The sequence below is a fragment of the Bactrocera oleae genome, chromosome 2, assembly GCF_042242935.1.
Source record: "Bactrocera oleae isolate idBacOlea1 chromosome 2, idBacOlea1, whole genome shotgun sequence".
NCBI lineage: Eukaryota > Metazoa > Arthropoda > Insecta > Diptera > Tephritidae > Bactrocera > Bactrocera oleae.
The window spans coordinates 23035032-23053210 of NC_091536.1; the positions used below are offsets into that span (position 1 = coordinate 23035032).

At 32.4% G+C, this 18179-nt stretch overlaps 3 protein-coding genes and 1 long non-coding RNA gene across 6 annotated transcripts; 2 read left to right on the plus strand and 2 right to left on the minus strand.

The window, feature by feature from the left end:
• Window positions 1-206: 206 nt before the first annotated feature.
• Window positions 207-5463, plus strand: XNP (ATRX chromatin remodeler XNP). Of its 3 annotated transcripts, none has more exons than XM_014241576.3 (4): window positions 207-345; window positions 821-2789; window positions 3089-3961; window positions 4028-5463. In XM_014241576.3, the coding sequence occupies exons 2-4, from the start codon at window positions 941-943 to the stop codon at window positions 5119-5121; spliced, it is 3816 nt and encodes a 1271-aa protein (XP_014097051.1). In that variant the 5' UTR covers window positions 207-345; window positions 821-940; the 3' UTR covers window positions 5122-5463. The 3 variants fall into 3 exon arrangements, with proteins under 3 accessions (XP_014097051.1, XP_014097049.1, XP_014097052.1); XM_014241574.3 differs by having other exon boundaries at window positions 237-504; XM_014241577.3 differs by having other exon boundaries at window positions 237-400.
• A 948-nt stretch (window positions 5464-6411) lies between these two features.
• E(var)3-9 (Enhancer of variegation 3-9) lies at window positions 6412-8791 on the minus strand. Its single transcript, XM_014241578.3, has 5 exons — window positions 8607-8791; window positions 8210-8498; window positions 7345-8152; window positions 7147-7224; window positions 6412-7088 (listed from the first exon to the last, which is right to left on the minus strand). The coding sequence occupies exons 2-5, from the start codon at window positions 8369-8371 to the stop codon at window positions 6496-6498; spliced, it is 1641 nt and encodes a 546-aa protein (XP_014097053.3). The 5' UTR covers window positions 8372-8498; window positions 8607-8791; the 3' UTR covers window positions 6412-6495.
• A 1280-nt stretch (window positions 8792-10071) lies between these two features.
• On the plus strand, window positions 10072-14698 carry 14-3-3epsilon (tyrosine 3-monooxygenase/tryptophan 5-monooxygenase activation protein epsilon). Its single transcript, XM_014241587.3, has 4 exons — window positions 10072-10701; window positions 13735-14204; window positions 14271-14451; window positions 14516-14698. Exons 1-4 carry the CDS (start codon window positions 10638-10640, stop codon window positions 14569-14571), a joined length of 771 nt encoding a protein of 256 aa, XP_014097062.1. The 5' UTR covers window positions 10072-10637; the 3' UTR covers window positions 14572-14698.
• On the minus strand, window positions 10965-12899 carry LOC138857937 (uncharacterized). Its single transcript, XR_011397165.1, has 2 exons — window positions 12538-12899; window positions 10965-11591 (listed from the first exon to the last, which is right to left on the minus strand). It is a non-coding gene; the product is annotated as an uncharacterized lncRNA (long non-coding RNA).
• Window positions 14699-18179: the final 3481 nt, after the last annotated feature.

The following is an 18179-nucleotide window of genomic DNA, read 5'->3' on the forward strand; positions in this document are numbered from 1 at the left end:
CTCATATAATTGCGGTATTAAAAAATTATCGAATCTAAATAATTTGTTTTTTTAAGCATGTACACGAATAGCACGAACTTACGAAAATTTCGTTAGAAAATCGTAAACTTTTTAAATTCAATAGATGTTATAAACAACGTAAAGAACCCAAAAATTATTCTTACTGATATTATTGTGAATAATTGATTTTATACGACACGCGAACGCTCATCTGGCAGTATACTCACGAAACACATCTTTGCGTTGATCTATGTATACCTGCAAAGTTAAAAATTCCGACTTTTAGCGGCGTTTGATTATTTGTGTTTTCTAAGAAGGGATCGCAGAAAAAATCCTCGCAAAAAAGTAAAAGATAAAACCAAATGCTATTTTCTCTACGCATTCAAATTAATTAGAATATGTGAGACGCGCATTTTTTTTATTTATTTCCGTTGTATTGAAGATTTATTTCTTCACAAAAAAAAAATATTTGCTTGGAATAAAATGCACATACCGCATATCTAGGTGCGTTTAGAACGTTTCATATCAAATAAGCGATTCATTGATTTGAAAACTTGAATATTTTACAATTCCAATTAATGCTACTTAAAGGCAATTTCCTTTTTCTCACGAATGGAGTAAATTTCCTTGTACATTTACCAAACTTTGAGTAAAATTTTAAACATCATAACTGAGCATACATTATAAAATATATCCAGAAAAACAAGTAGATTTGATATAACGATAAATTTACAAATAGGTTTTAAAATAAGTTCATATAGAATTTAAACATAATATTGCATATGTATTATTAGATATACCTTTTTTTTTTCTTTTACAGATACAGTTGTTTCCTAATTGAAAAAACTGATGTTTTCGTTTACGTTATAGAACTGATCACTACTGGTGAAAAACTGTTTCCATAACAGGAACTGCGTAGTTTAATTTTAAAATTGCATCTATGGGACAAGAAAAAGTACACTCGGATTCTGATGCAAATTCAGCCGAAGACAGTAATATTCATAGCTCAACGGCCAATAATAAAATTAACTCCAAACCTGACCCAGAAAGTAAGGACAAAAATGAATCTGATTCCCAGAACGAAAGAAGCAAAAAAGTTGCCCGTTCATCGAACATAATATCTTTAAATACATGTTCGAATCAAGTATCATCCCTGCAAAATACTGGAAATGAATTTAAAGTGCGTGTTGTACCATTAGAAAAACTATTGGAGAAACCAATAGTGCATAAAATTAAGGAAAATAAAAAACTGATATCCGAAACCCAGTCAAGGCGACTACCTGACCGTAAGAATAGAAATAATTGTAATCTGATAGAATTGAGTGACAGTGAGGAAGACCAAGAAAAAGAAACATCAAATCCACAAAAAATTAAATCCATTTCCGCAAAATCAGACGAGTTGGCTCAACACGAAAAATCAAATCCTTTAGAGGGAGCGCTGCCTCGCATAAGGCAGTGCACTGTTCGCATAAAACGAACAATTTTTCCAACTTCTTCAAGCCTTTTAAACCAAAAATTTATTAGTACTAAAGTCAACGGTGGAGACAATTCTATAAAAAATCAAAGCAAGGGACAACATTGTATTAGTAATAAGAATCCTTGCCACGAAAAAAAGTCATCAACATCAATTAGAAAATTAGTTATGAATTCTGATTCAGATGAATCAGACTCAGCTACATATGAGAACGTTAACAACTTTGACGATCAATCTGAAGTGGAATCAGATGGCAAAAGTAGTGATAGTGAAGTGATACCAGCACGCAAAAAGAGAGTTTTTAATAAAAGAAAGAAAAGTAGTGATGATGATTCCGACTTCACACCACAGCCCGTTCCGAAAAAGCGAGGACGTCTTCGTCGTGGTAAAGAAAGCAGTGATGAGGATGATAGCGATGCTAAGCGGAAGGGAAAGGTCAAAAAGGGTGCTAAATCAGATGACGAAGACGCTGATGAGAAAAATAAAAACAAACGCAAACATATCCGCAAAATTATAAAAACCAAGGATCTAGACATCACCACAAAAAATGCAACTAAAGAGGAAGAAGAGCGGCGCAAACGTATAGAAGAACGTCAAAAGTTGTACAATAAAATTTACGAAAAGCCAGAAAATGTTGAGGTGACTGAATTGGTGCTGGACTTTGATGAAGAAACTAAAAAACCATTACTAGAAGTTGATAGAGGTATTCTAAAAAAATTAAAACCTCATCAAGTAGCTGGTGTGAAATTTATGTGGGATGCTTGCTTCGAAACAATGAAGGAGGCTGAAGATAATGCTGGTTCTGGTTGCATTTTGGCTCATTGCATGGGTTTGGGAAAGACATTACAAATAGTAACCCTGTCACACACTTTATTAGTAAATTCAAGTCGAACAGGAGTAGAACGTGTTTTAATAATAACTCCTTTGAGCACCCTCAATAATTGGGCACGTGAATTTCATCAGTGGATAGCATTTGCTAATAAACGTAATGTGGAAGTATATGACATGTCCAAATACAAGGATAAGCCAACCAGAATTTTTAAACTAAAAGAATGGTTCGAAGAGGGTGGAGCATGCGTTATAGGCTATGATATGTATCGTATATTGGCTAACGAAAAAGCAAAAGGTTTACGCAAGAAACAACGTGAAATATTGCAGCAAACGCTAGTTGACCCAGGTCCCGATTTGGTTGTTTGTGATGAAGGTCACTTACTTAAAAATGAAAAAACCTCCATTAGTAAAGCAGTTACTAAAATGCGAACTAAAAGACGAATTGTTCTGACTGGTACACCACTTCAGAACAATCTTAAAGAATGTAAGTATGGGTCTTAATATGTACATATGTACTACACGTTTTGTTTTGTATTTATGTATGAACATATATAAAAAAAAAAAGAAATTGCACTACATGTCTTATTGGGTATTTACATTTTACATTAATTTGTATTTATTTTTAAAAAACATTATAAATCATTTCCTTAACATCACGTTCATACACAATTTGGTTACATTAATAATAATTGGTTGCATTTCGTCCACAAATATAATAAAATACATTATTTTGTTTGCATAATTGAATAAATACAAAAATTTCCCTTTGATTTTATTTTACAGATTATTGCATGATTCAGTTTATCAAACCAAACCTTCTCGGCACATATAAGGAGTATTTGAATCGATTTGTAAATCCTATAACCAATGGTCAATATACAGATTCGACCGAGCGAGATATTCGTCTTATGAAACATCGATCCCATATTTTGCACAAAATGTTGGAAGGATGCATTCAGAGGCGTGATTATTCGGTGCTGGCACCATATTTACCACCAAAGCACGAATATACGGTGTATACAACACTCTCTGACCTGCAGCAGCAGCTCTACGAATATTACATGACGACTCAGCGCGACCTTAGTGGTTCTGATATTAGTGGAAAAGGAGCACGTTTATTTCAAGATTTTCAGGATTTGCGTCGAATATGGACTCATCCGATGAATTTACGAATGAATAGTGATACGGTTATTCGTAAACGACAGCAGGCTAATGACTCGGACTCAATGGAGGATTTTATTGATGATGACGATGATGATGATGCTGAGAGTGACACCGGTTCAGATACGTCTGGGAATTCATCAAAATCATTCGCCAGCGGCGGTGGTGGTAATGGCACTGGTGGTGTACAAAGTCGAAATAAATCTGCCCGTTCATGCGGTCGTAAGCAGATAGATAAAGGTAGTGATATTGAAGAGTTGGAACCGCCACAACCAGAAGCTGATCCATCAGAATGGTGGAAACGTTTTGTGGAGGAAAAGGAGTTGAACAATATAAATCATTCCCCGAAACTGGTGATACTAATGAATTTGCTACAAGAATGTGAAGTTATTGGCGACAAACTTTTGGTGTTTTCGCAATCCTTACAATCTATCGATGTAATCGAACATTTTTTGTCATTAATAGACAGTAGGACTAGAGGATACGAATATGAAGGCAAAAAAATATATTTTTTTTACAAATACAAAGAATATATGTTTTTAATATGATTTATAATTTTAGGTGATGTCGGCGATTTTAAAGGTTGCTGGCAGCCGGGAGTAGATTATTTTCGTCTTGATGGCTCATGTTCCGTGGAGAGTCGTGAAGCTATGTGCAAGAAGTTTAACGATGTTAACAATTTGCGTGGTCGTCTGTTTCTCATTTCAACACGTGCTGGTGGCTTAGGTATAAATTTGGTTGCAGCAAATCGTGTTGTCATATTCGACGTCTCTTGGAATCCTTCACATGACACCCAAAGCATCTTTCGAGTATATCGTTTTGGTCAGGAAAAACCTTGCTATATTTATCGACTCATAGCCATGGGCACAATGGAGCAAAAGGTATATGAACGCCAGGTAGCAAAACAGGCAACAGCTAAAAGAGTAATAGATGAACAACAAATTTCTCGTCACTACAATCAATCTGATTTACAAGAACTTTATTCTTATGAGTTAAAACTAGGAAGTGAACGTGAAATTCCTATTTTACCAAAAGATCGCTTGTTTGCAGAACTGCTCAGTAAACACGAATCGATGATATTTAAGTATCATGAACATGATTCCCTTTTAGAGAATGAAGAAAGCGAGAATCTTAATGATGCTGAACGGAAGGCTGCTTGGGCAGAATATGAAGCAGAAAAGACACGTAGTGTCCAAACTGCTCAATATATGTCCTATGATCGGGGTGCTTTCGGCGGTCAATTAGGCAATGCTACCGGTGGAGTAACATCCAATCGCATTTTCGGTTTTCGTTCGGATGTACTGTTACAGTTACTCAATATGAAGATAGTTAAAGATCATCCGGAAATAACGCATACTCAAGCTCTACAGCTTGTGCCCACATATTTGCAACATTTATATACCGAAATGAATAACAATAATCCTACAATGTATAAAGAGCTGTTGTCATTACACGCAACACTCGCACATCCAAGTGGAATGTATATGAGTCCACTTTTGTACGCAAATCAAAATCCGAATGCCGCAGGATATTTTCAATCTTCTAGTGGACAGGCTGGACAACAGGTGCCAGTTGCAGTAGAAAACCCGCCAGCTACTCCATCTGGCACAGCCCCGCCCGGCTTCACAGAGAATGAGGTATACGAGATTGATTAAGTAGTGACTTCTTGGAATAAATTCGCTCCGTTCTCGCTTGATATTTACGAATAACTGAATAAAAATTGCACAGAGAAGAAGGAGTGATCTGCTGATTCTGAATGAGAGCAGGCGCTGATTAAATTGTATACACTTACGGTATTTGCTCTAAATTGTAGTAACAAATATGTAGTTGGCCCCATAAGCACACCAATAATATGTTATATATATGTTAAAAATACCATCTTACAGGGTGCGTAGAAACAACTTCGAAAATATAACGTTTAAGTTCAATTTTTGCATTGAGGATAAGTATAAGAAAATACATATATTATTAATAATACATAAATATTCGTATATAGATTTTATTGTTTTGTTTTTGCAAACAAATTATTGCAAGCACATGAAATAATTTGAGTGACTTTATTCAATAAATAACACAACCAAGAAAAATGTTGCTATCATCATTATGCCCTGCTAAAGAGATGGACCTTTGTCGGTTTGCTTAATATTGATTTATTGCGCGTAAAACCGACCATCACGAAATAATATACTTTTGGGGTAGTAAATTATTTCTCCGCGAACTTATCCAGCTCATTTAAATAATAATATTCGGCAACTAAAGGGCAATTAATAAATTATTAGATACCCCTTAACTATTTAAAAATATTATCAGAAACGAAAATCAACGTATTGTTCCTAAACTACATAGATTGTAGATATACCTTATACAATTTTTTTTTATTTTCTAAAGTTTGTAATGCATATTTCCGGTAGGATGCTGAAGTAATTTTATGTACACGGACTTGTTTCAAAACGATTCACAAAATTTCCATTCCATTTCCATTTCCAAAATTATAACAACATTATTGATGGATCCAAAATTTCCGTGACATTTGTCCATCGTATAAATCTGGTTGTAAAATGTTTAGCGTTTTTTTTTTCATTTGGTCAGTCCTTATATTCGTTTTGGAACATCACATTATACATGTGAAAATACATATGTGCACACGTACATATATTTGATGGTCCATAAACAACAGAAATGTAATCAATTACTTTTGCTTTATAATTTATTTATGTGTCGGTTCCATTTTATTGTGCTAAATATTACTTTTTAAACTATTAGGTGGCTTTGAATTGAAAGTTATCCACTTCCTAAGAAAAAATTTCATAATCTATAGTTAAACATCTGTCCTTTTTTATTTCGGAATCAAAATGAATTTAATGGAAAAATATACATATGTACAAACAGCTATGTTTACATTTCATATTTTTATTTATTTATTTTTTATATTTTTTTTTTTTACATTTATTTTGTGTACACACAATTATTTTATGAATGTCTTTTAATGGAACACTACATACTAGTCACCCAAAGACTGAAGATATAAATTATGTGCTCTTGTGTTTTTTCAAATGACGATTAAGACTAAACTTGAGTTCAAAAGATTTACCACATATATGACAGCTAAGCTCCGATTTTTTCAAATGTTGCTGATAGTGGGTACAGAGTTGCTCGGGGTTTGAAAATGGTTTGCTACCTTTTGGATAAACAACTTTGGACTGGCTTTTGCTTTCACCGCTTTCCTCATCAGAAGAGATAACTTGCGTGAAATCATTATTGATACCTGAACTGTACGAGCTTTCCACATGGATTTGGGTATCTTCAATTACTTCTTTAGAATTTACTAAATTTGTAATAGGGATGGCAAGATCTTTTATATCTGAGTAATGAAATTGTTCACTTTGAAGTTCCGCATTGCAAAAAGAGTCACCGTCCGAGGTATTTCCTTTGAAATGACAAAGCAGCTTATGTGTGTTCAGTTGATATTGCGTAGTATAAAGCTGAGAGCATTGACTACAAGATAGAGGTTGTTCTTCCTCCTTATTTGGGCAATTGGTACCTTCTGAAGCAATAGGTATCTCATCTTCGTGAGCATGTATTTGCCAAATATGAGACTCAAGTACATTCTCTGACTCAAATGCTTAAAATAAAAAATTTACATGAAGACTGACACATATACTGACCAATTTAAGGCTCACCTTTATCACAGTAAGAGCATTGCCATGATCTATATCCGTGAGCGCGCATATGAACTTTCATCTTTTTCCCCAAGACACCTTAAAAGAAATTTACACATAGTATATATATATAGATATATATAAGTGTTTCTAGTGGCCGATTATTGGCGACCTTATTCACTATAATATTCGAAGTTTTTCGTATTTTTTTTTACTCACGTTTGCCGCATTTAGTGCATTCAATCTTAGAATGAATTGCTTTGGTATGTTCTTTAAGAGTCTCACGTGAGTCGCAGAAAAATCCGCACTGAGCACATTTAATATGCTTGCTTATTCTATGCCATTTAAGATGAAATTTGAGACGTGTGGCAGTAGTATTTTTAAATTGCTTTCCGCATATGTAGCACTCCATATCTTTCAGCTCATGTATTCGATGCATATGCTGTTTATGCAATTCCGTGGTAGCTGACATTTGTCTGCATAAATTGCATTGCACTGGTAATACCTTTTCTTCACTTAACTGAAATGGCGAACCCGAGCTTACGGAATTGTCTAATAGTCGTGATACTGGTGATACTAGTACTTTGGAATCGAAGTCTGAAATTTGCATTAAGTTCTGAAATTGATTGGTTTCGATAACTCTTTCCGTGCTTTTAATATTGCTTTCGTTAAATGTGTTGTTTATTGTTGAAACACAATTGTCATTGTGTGTAGGCGCATCTTCTGTAACTTCCTCTTTAATAGGAATATGAGGAATATTAAAAGGAGTATAACTTGCATCACCTTCTCCATTGTATTCGTTATCGCTTACGTCGTCAACATATATAAAATCGCAAATATTTTCACTTTTTTCATCTGGGTCAGATAGCTCCTTTTTAATATATATTCTATTTTCTTCTCGTATGTTGTATAAATTCCTCCATTGTGATTGTAATTCTACACATAGATTCCGGAATTTAAAAACTTTTTGAAATTCAAGAATACAGCACGTGCAAATATATTGGGGCAATCCATCATTCGGATTAATCTGAAAAATAATCATCGGGCAATATTGAAATATTTATTTTAAGACATTTTTATTTACCTCAACATTCCAAGCCGCTAATTCTGAGCGAATATGTGATAAATCATACTCATCTGTACAGGAGTCGAAAATCTTACGTAGGAAATTTGATGCTGTCAAATAGAATATACCACATGTCCGACATGGTTCTATACCATCCATAATATCAGCATTATCCGACATGTTAATGTAAAAAATACGATCTGTATCAATTGTTTATAAAAAACTATGCGAAAAGAAAAAATCCAAACTGAAGCTCCCCAGGTATTCTATATGACAATTTTGTTCAAAACAGTTTGATGTTGCCATACTATAAATTAAATATACAAAAAAAAACAACAGTTAACATAGGCAGTAAGTTTGTATTTGTTTTTTGTTGTTTTATTAAAAAATAACTTTTTAATTTAATATTCCTTACAAAAAAATAGAGATATTCGACAATGCACTAGTTGCCAAAAAAAATATTTGTGATTCGTTAAGGATTTGTGTTTTCGATCGGTATGAAAACCTTTTGCCATATACGATATACAGATCCATTTTACGTTCGTTCTTCAATATGTAAACACATATGGGAATCAAGCGGATTAATTAATTATTTTTGTAGTTTTTGTATAAATATATTTTAAAAATATGATTATATATTGAGTTTTAAAATTTTCTTCACCGATAATGACTAATGTTTATTAATTTTAAGATAAACAATATATAATAATTTAAAAAAAATTATAAATAATGACTATTTTTAGCACAACACATTGAATAATACTTTCAATATACTGAACATACGCAGAAAAGTTCGATGTATGCTCTTGTATGAATACGTGCACATCGAAGCGAAACGCAGCAAGGCTAAGCAAAATGTTGGGAAACTCTCGTCTTTTACGCTTTGTCAAGCAACAGTCACCATTTTATTAGAGATAATCTTTTGCTTTCTGCGCGTTGTTGTTAAAGTAGGAATTGTCAAGCAAAACGAGGAAAGTTGCATGTGAATGAGACATTAGACTGTACGGTTCGTTTATGACGTTGTGTGTCGCACAGTTGTCTCCATCATTATTTTATGTTAAATCGATAAAAGTGGTTTAACCCTAAAACATCTGGTAAATTCGAAAATTTTAACCTTCACAATAGCACTAATTTTTATATTTATTGGCCTAACGTACTCATTCGATTTTTAATGTAGGCTTTTTATGCATTTATCAGTTTTTATGCTAGTGTCGGGCAGACTTCATAAATTATCGCAAAATTATAACCCCAATTCTCTTATTCAGTTTATCAACACATAATTCAACTTGTTTCATAACCATAGCTTACACTTTGATGTATTATTATTACTTTTCTCTTCAAATGGGTTTTATTCCTTAATTTTGTCTTTTATTATTTTAAATTTAAATTGTATATATTTTCATAATTAAGCTTTTGTCATAATAATCATTGTTATAATTAAGTAAATAATATAATTATGTTTAAACGATTTTGTTTTGAATGATTATCGAACATTGATTGAGTGTAAAATCTAAATATGAGTAAAAAAAAAGTAAAAAGTAACACTGAATAAAAAAAACTCTTTGAGAAGATAGTCTTATTAAAAATATGAAATTCCATTTGATATATATATTTCGAAAACTAGTTAATATACATTTTGGCTGCTTAGCGACCTCTATCAGCTGGTGCAAGCATTTTAGTATTTCTTATTCTCCATTGTACAGCATTAAATCGCTAGATGGAAGAATGAAGTATGTGAGATAGTTGCTACAATATTTGACGAAGGTACGATTATTCCGTTACCATGTGTTCAGAAATGAGATAGCAATCGATACACGAAAATAGGTGCGGCCATATTGATTGTCGAAAACGAAGTCAAAGCAAGTTAACTTCGTTAAGCGTCCTTTGGTATTCGGTTGTGTAGGAAATGAATCAACGAGTTGACAGCGGCGAGCAACGACGTTCATCGAAGTTTTGCGGACAAAAAGCGATTTAAATTTGATAATTTGTCAAATAAAATTGATTTAACATAATTATTTGACTTGTGGGATTTATTTGGCTATAAGTATAGACTTGAAAATTGAGATTTTCGTTTCTTTAACTTTGGACGCTGATTTAAAGCGGTTGATTTACGAGAAGAAAGAAGAATAGAGCAAAGCGGCGACGACTACTACGACAGTCTAGAAAAAGGGGAAGAAGAGGAAGAAAAGCGATAGCAGCGAAGCAGTCGGTTAACGACAGCGACATTAGTGCCGGAGCAGAAGCAGAAGTAAAACGTTTGTCAAAGAGAAAAAATTCGTAGTAGAGAAAAGTAAAAATTGAATTTCGGAAACGCAGGCGACGACGAAAAAAGTGTAGAACGCTGAAAATTTTTGTTTTAATACAACGCCGACGCTAAATTAAATATTTAAATAGAAACTTTCTAAAAGTTAAATATCTAAGGATTTTATCAACGCAATTAAACAGAATGTCGGAACGTGAAAATAATGTGTACAAGGCCAAATTGGCTGAACAAGCTGAACGTTATGATGGTAAGTACGTGGGGTGTTTAAAATTCTACCATATATGAATTGTGTCGCTGAAAATTCAGTCCTGATTTATCAATCTGGGGTGTGGATTGAAAGCTGAAAAATGGACTAGTAAAACACGCGGGTCTAGTATACCACTTGTGACGAAGACGACTGATGCGTCAATTAGAAGCAGTTAAGACGAAAATATTCTAAAGAAGCGAGATGGCCGGAATAACAAGATAATGCAAATGTCTTTTTTTTGCCGGTGAATAAAATTTTCGTGGTTAGATTACCCTAGAATTTTATTTCATTATAGTGTAAATTTTCTCTAGATAAGTATGTGTAAACTTTAATTTTGTATTTAGAAGAAAAGAATTCTCCAATTCCAATGCCTATCGGTAAAATATATACCAAGGGGTATGGAAGTACATTTTTCAATGTTCTCGCAGTCATGTCCCGAATTCTATTAAAATAAAATGAATCAGCAAATTAACTTATTTGTAATGTACATTGTAACTACCAAGTAGATTCACTTGTTAATAATTTTGTAGTGCGCATATTATATGTATAGATGAGTTTAATTAAATAGATATTCATTCACTATAATATTGGAATGTCTAGATGACCAAATCATAAGAACATTAAGTTTTATATTTTGCAGTGGATACTTATATTTTCACTGCACGAGTGAGCAGTATGACTATTTCCTCTGTTTAAATGTACCATCGCCGTTCTTTCCCATTTTGCTAAGAATTGTCATATCGCGCTGGATGTTTTTCTCTTTACCTTTCCGCGAATATACGTCATCCGTTCGTATGTGTTTCACCTCGTTGCCGTGGCGTTTCTTCGTGGCTGGTTGCTAGCGTGAAAAATCGATGAATGAAATCGATCGGTCTCTGGAGCCGCGGTTGCTAATTTTTACATGGAGAAAAAATTTTCCAAGTTCAAACAAGTTAATATACTAACAAATTCAATTAAATTTTTTATATATAAAGATAAACATTTTGCTATATAATGTTACACATTATCCTTTTTGTGCTATTTCAACAGTCCGGACACAATTTGCTACTGACTATATCAAATATTTCGAAAACTCCATTGCTTTCATATTATAATTGTAGAAATATTTTTAATTTAAGCAAACCTTATTAATAGCAATAGTTGACCTAGGTTTTATTGATCAGATTGCTATGAGAGGCGATTTTTACAAACTAAAATTCAATATACAACTTCTGGTAATGCATATTTACAGATAGGTTGTTCTTTTGTGTTGACTAAGTTATTCGATATAAGCTTAGCACGGACTCGTTAAATTCAAACCAGATATTACTTGTTACTTTATACTAATTTACGCGAATATTAACAGGAAGTTTATTTATTAACTGGATGCTTACAATTAGATATATATATAATGTGGAATACGAAATCATATCGAACTTCTTTATATACTATGTTGTCTTCGATATTTTTACATAAATAAATCCTTTAATATTTTGATAGTAAATATGATCTTAGATGCACTTAGTTATTTCATTAAAATATTTTTAATTAACAGTAGGTAAAGTATTCTTAATTTAAAAATATCTCCATTGTAGTACTTTCTAAGATGTAGCATGTTTTGAACAAATGTAATACTTAAAACAAATAGTTCAGTTTAAAATACCAGCTATAAACTATTACTTAGTCAGTATGTGATAATAATTTTGTTTTTAAATTTCTTATTCATTAGCATATGTATATGCATTATTCAGAAGTTGTAATGATGTTAATATATTGAATGAGGTAATTTTTAAATAGATAAATAAACGCAGTCCTCCATTCGAATTTTCCTGTCTTAGTTGAATTTGTAATACTTGCCTCTTCCGTTAGATGACGATATTTAGCCCATCTTTCCACAAAACACATTTTAGATAACCGTTGCAAAAAAAAAATAATGTTTTGAATAGTACACTAGTAAACTGATCTAGAATATAAAATTTGCAAAAATTTACGGCTGGATTGCAAACAATAACGAATATATGTATGCTATAGGGTTTTCAAATGCCTACGTCTTATCAATTCATTACCAAAATAAATTGTATTATAGGTACATATATCATGGTTTTTTTTTTTTTTTTTACAAACTTTACACATTCCAATTATATATATATTTTTTTTAATGCGACATCTAAATATCATTTATGAGTAACTGTAGGTTTGTAATGTGAAGCTCGTATCTACTCATTTTTTTTTTTACTTACCGGTGCAATCTTATATTAGTGTTCGTACCGTCTTAGTGCGAAAAGGACGAATATATATATAGTTATAGTTTGTTGACGGCGTTGCCGTTGGTACCCTACACGAACTACACGAACTACACGGCTATTCAGAATCAATGCAGTCTGTTGCCTTGAAAAGCGCAGATGCCGTGAACGGTGACGTTCGCTATTTGTCTGTATCACATGTTTATCCTCTTATTTTCGCACTCGTGGTTGAATTCTACCGCTATTGACAGCCTTGTCGCTCTTATGCGGGTTAAAGGCATTTATACAGATTATAATTTTAACAATTGAATTTGAACCGTGTGGAACTGATTTCACCGGTATAGATAGATAATAAATATTATGTATTGTATATACTATGCAATTTTTTAATTTGTATTCTTGCTTCTGGTTTATGAAATTTATTTTACGTTAAAAAACAAGATTCAGCGTTAAGGGTTGACCAATTCTAGATACTTGTTAATAATTTTGTATTTTCATGAATCATATTATAAATTATTGGTTTTGAATTGATAAATTAAAGATATAAGAATAAGGGATTGCCAACCATGTCATTTTTAATTGGCCAGAAAAAAAAAACTAAATACAAACAAGTCATAATTATTATATTAATGCTCACTAAGGAATTACCAATTTGGGAGGCAATTCAGTTTTCATTATTAAGCGATTTATATTATAATTGCATTTTGATGAAAATCAGAAGTTAAACAGTACAATATTTTTAAGAAAAACTTTTTATTAATTTTATCGTATAAATATTTTTAATAAAACATATCTATTTTTTTTTTTACAGAAATGGTTGAAGCTATGAAAAAGGTTGCTTCTCTTGATGTTGAATTAACTGTTGAAGAGCGCAATCTACTTTCAGTCGCCTATAAGAATGTAATTGGCGCTCGACGTGCTTCATGGCGTATAATTACCTCTATTGAGCAAAAGGAGGAAAATAAAGGCGCCGAGGAAAAGCTTGAAATGATCAAAACCTACCGTGGACAGGTGGAGAAAGAATTACGCGACATTTGTTCCGATATTTTGAATGTGCTAGAGAATCATCTTATTAAATGCGCCACCACAGGCGAAAGCAAAGTATTCTATTATAAGATGAAGGGTGATTATCATCGCTATTTGGCTGAATTTGCTACTGGATCGGATCGTAAGGATGCGGCAGAGAATTCACTTATTGCTTACAAGGCTGCTAGCGATATTGCAATGAATGATCTTCCGCCAACACATCCCATTCGTTTGGGTTTGGCGTTAAACTTTTCGGTATAAATAATAATATATATATAGAGAATATATTAAATAACAACTTATTTTTGTATATGATTGCAGGTATTCTATTATGAAATTCTTAATTCACCCGATCGCGCTTGCAGATTAGCGAAAGCAGCATTCGACGATGCCATTGCCGAGCTAGATACCTTAAGCGAAGAGAGCTACAAAGATTCCACACTTATCATGCAATTACTGAGGGATAATCTTACATTATGGACGTCTGATATGCAGGCTGACGGTAAGTAATCTATTTATAACTCGAATGTATAAAAGAAATATATCAATTGATATTTTCTTATAAGGTGATGGCGAACAAAAACCGGAAATTCAAGATGTTGAAGATCAGGATGTGTCGTAATTTAAGTAACCCCACCTTACTTAATTATAAAATCCCTTCTATATACCTTTTCCTACTGTAATACAGCAGCAACAACCACACACACACATTAAAACGAGAAACATAATACACTACAACAACAACAATGGTATACATTATATACATCTGAATTGCAAAAAAAATTAATAAATCTTTTTCAGAAAAAACACTTGAAACTAAAATATAACTCAAACAAATTCCTCCTGCCCCGCTCCCATTCAATGTGTGAAAATTTTGCATTAAACATAATTATTAAAATCAGAATTATTATTAAAACAACAAAATAATGATTATTAATAATTACGGTAATGATAAATACATCAGTAAAATAATAAATATAATAAAAATCAACACTAATTATTTTAGAGCATGATAACATTTAACCTAGAAAACAGGCAATACATTCGCACTCACACAGTTAATCGTTGCAAACGCAACATTCAGAATGTAATAGAAGAAAAACGAGTTTATTTTAAGGATTCTACAATAAAGAAATATTAAGAGAAGAGGATAGAAAATAGTAATAAAAGAAACAATTGTATCAATCAAACAAAAATGAGCGAATTACAGTCAACAAAAGTGATGGAAGAATTGATGAGAACTTATCTTAGAAATACTAGACATAAAGTTTGAAATGGTAAACAACGCATAAATAAACGAAATAATATAATATGATGGATAAATTTTCGATATGTATCATTTTGCGGATACCCGAACTTGAAGTTTTATAATAGATGGAGGGATAATGCATCCGTAAATCTCAATGCACTAACTAATAATCGTCACAACTTAATGGTTTTGTAAATGAATTATATTCAATAATTAAGAATTTTTTTCCTATTAAAATTAGAAATTGATTAGATTTTTTTGAAGTAGTTTTCAGAAGTTTATCGATAATAGCAGTATCGGGAGCACCGTTGATTTTACTATAGCTGCAAATGCATAAATGACATTTGGTAAATATGTCGGAACAGTATTATGGAATTGCTTCATGCTTGGGAAATGTTATTCACTTATAGTATATAGTTCAGAAAATATGTGCGATATAAATATATGTTTTCTTGATGCAACCAATGAGTGCTGTTTGAGTTGACATTTCAGTGCGATAGCACATGCATACATATGTACAATTTGAGACTAGGACAAGTACAATGGACACGATATTTAAAATAATTGGTTTGCATGTGCGTCATAATACGAACTTTATATGCGGGATTTTGATTTATTAATTAAATATAAAAACAAATAATATAAAGTCGCGTTATGTACGCATTTACATACATATATAAATAGGTCCAAAATTTTGAAAATAATAAAATTATTTGAAAATTTAGCTTGATTGTTTGGCTGGGTTTTAGAATAGCAACCCGCGAATTCGGGGGTTAAAATGGGTATGAACGGACAGAGGAAATTCTCCAGATTAAGAAAATGTATACATTTATTTGCGGCTGCCATATGGGTTTCGAGATATTTGCAATTAAAATTCAAAAAGTGCATGTTTATTTAATTTATAACGAATTTTACAACTAAATTTTTTACTTTTATATCCGGATTATACCGTTAATACAAAATTCATAACCGTGTGATGAGTAACGTAAACTTTCAGAATTTTCATTTTTTTTAGTAAATCCCGGTGTTGGATACGTGAAGGAATTGAGAACAACCTGGCGTTGGACCGACCAGGGTCATTTTTTTTAGAAGCACGACAAAAAGGAATTCTCCGCGATAAACTAATACGTGTTATTTATTTAAATAAGCCAACATTCTATTTATTTCACTATAATTTTTTTATCAATGAAATAAAGTTTATTTCACGAATTTACAAAAGTGTACGTCTTTGCTTACAATTTACATGCTTTTCTATCATTCTTCTTCTCAACTCAAAATAATTACGTCACAACCTGAAAGCATAGTGCAATTTGTATTTGTAACAATTGTCATAGCCTAAACCGAAAAAAAAGTAACGGTAAACTATTGGGTAATCTTGTATTCTACCATTCTTGATCAAGAAGGCGTTGAAGTTCGAAAAGTGAAGAATTAAATGCTTTTGCATGACAATGAAATTTTCTTGTCGGCGAATGGCGTCTTGAAGCCAGCTTCTTGATTATTTTGTAGACGACAGAGACGTTTCAAACAGCTGATGTACACAATTTCATTGTTGCCGTACTAAAACCTTTCACTTCAATGAAATTTAAATATTTTATTCAAAGTGAATTTTTTTGTGTACAAAATATGCAAATAGGTCGAGTTCTTTGTTTCCAATTATTAATGGCTTTTACAAACTAGAAATAGGTAGTTTGGCGACAGCGACAACTGCAAGCATTGCCTAATGGCACAAGCAGTCACCGACGCAAAACCGTGTCCTGAATCAGCTGATACGACCTATCTTATGAGAGCGCAATGTAAATGATTAGTCACCACCGCTTCAACAGACCGTACGGTAAGATATCCAATTGCATTTTTTTCCGTAGAAACAAGTGAGCTGAGAGTTAGAGAGCATTCTCTTGCAACGCAGGGTTGCCAATCTCGATATTTTGTAGTAATTAAAAAATGAACTTGAAAATATTTGAAATATTCTTAAAATAACTCAAAATCACAGTCGAATACATTTATTTATAAATAGGTAAACTATTTCTAATAGTTGGAATTTAGTTTTGAGTTTTTACATTATGAAAATTTATAAATAAAAAACTATAACTAACTACGGGCATAACTTTTGACAAATTTGATTTGATACGGGCGGTAAGTACGGAAGGGAGGAATGTCGGTGACTGTTTGTGCCCATAAGAACGTTTGCCGCTGTCGTGCAGTTGTGTCGGTCATTGTCAAGGATCCTTGCCATTGTCTTTGGCTTTCTTTTATATATTTAATTACTATTTTCCATGTTTTGTTAAAATTTATGTAGCGAATATTACTTTGTAGTTGCGCAACGAAACATTAAACATTGGCATTTTATCCATGCTGGCAGCCGAAGCTAAAATTTGTGTGCAAATGAAAACAGCTTTGTCAAACCAACAAAATGACAGTTCATTGCTAGCAATTTATGGCATGAAATATATTTAGACATCAATTGCTAAACATTATCAATGTGCAGTCTCCATTGACAATATTGCTAGCAATTTAGATTTTTAGCAATATTTAAGTGCCTGCCGAGATGCTAAGAAACTCATAGAATCTTTAACAGAAAAGTGAGAATGTTGTAGTAGAAAAGTAAGTGTATTGCAACTTGAAAGCATTTTTTTGTAACGTTCGGTTTACATAAGGCCCAAGAATTATTGGATCTCTCAGTTGTAGACTTGGGGCGAAAGATCAGAACTCTGGCCCAACAAAGACACCCAATAAATAAAATGTTCACGTGTTTTTTTAGCTTTCGTTTAATTTTATTTCATTATTACCTTACATTAAGAATCCTATTATATTAGCGTATTTTTTACAATTTATATTTTTTAAATTATATTTGCGCGCTGCTCCCTTTTCAAAAAAAAAATATTACATGTAAAAGCAACAACAAAGTTATCGAGTTGATTTCGTACAAGAGAGTACGGGAATACCCCATTAAAGTGTTTGTTTTGCATATTTTACTTCAGTTT

Excerpts from the sequence above, each read along its gene's own strand:
- 14-3-3epsilon (XM_014241587.3), top strand. The coding sequence starts at position 10,638 with ATGTCGGAACGTGAAAATAATGTGTACAAGGCCAAATTGGCTGAACAA. Across the intron at positions 10,702-13,734 it reads ACAAGCTGAACGTTATGATG|AAATGGTTGAAGCTATGAAA; the intron begins GTAAGTACGTGG and ends TTTTTTTTACAG. Across the intron at positions 14,452-14,515 it reads GTCTGATATGCAGGCTGACG|GTGATGGCGAACAAAAACCG; the intron begins GTAAGTAATCTA and ends TTTTCTTATAAG.
- XNP (XM_014241576.3), top strand. The coding sequence starts at position 941 with ATGGGACAAGAAAAAGTACACTCGGATTCTGATGCAAATTCAGCCGAA. Across the intron at positions 2,790-3,088 it reads TCAGAACAATCTTAAAGAAT|ATTATTGCATGATTCAGTTT; the intron begins GTAAGTATGGGT and ends TTTATTTTACAG. Across the intron at positions 3,962-4,027 it reads TAGAGGATACGAATATGAAG|GTGATGTCGGCGATTTTAAA; the intron begins GCAAAAAAATAT and ends TTATAATTTTAG.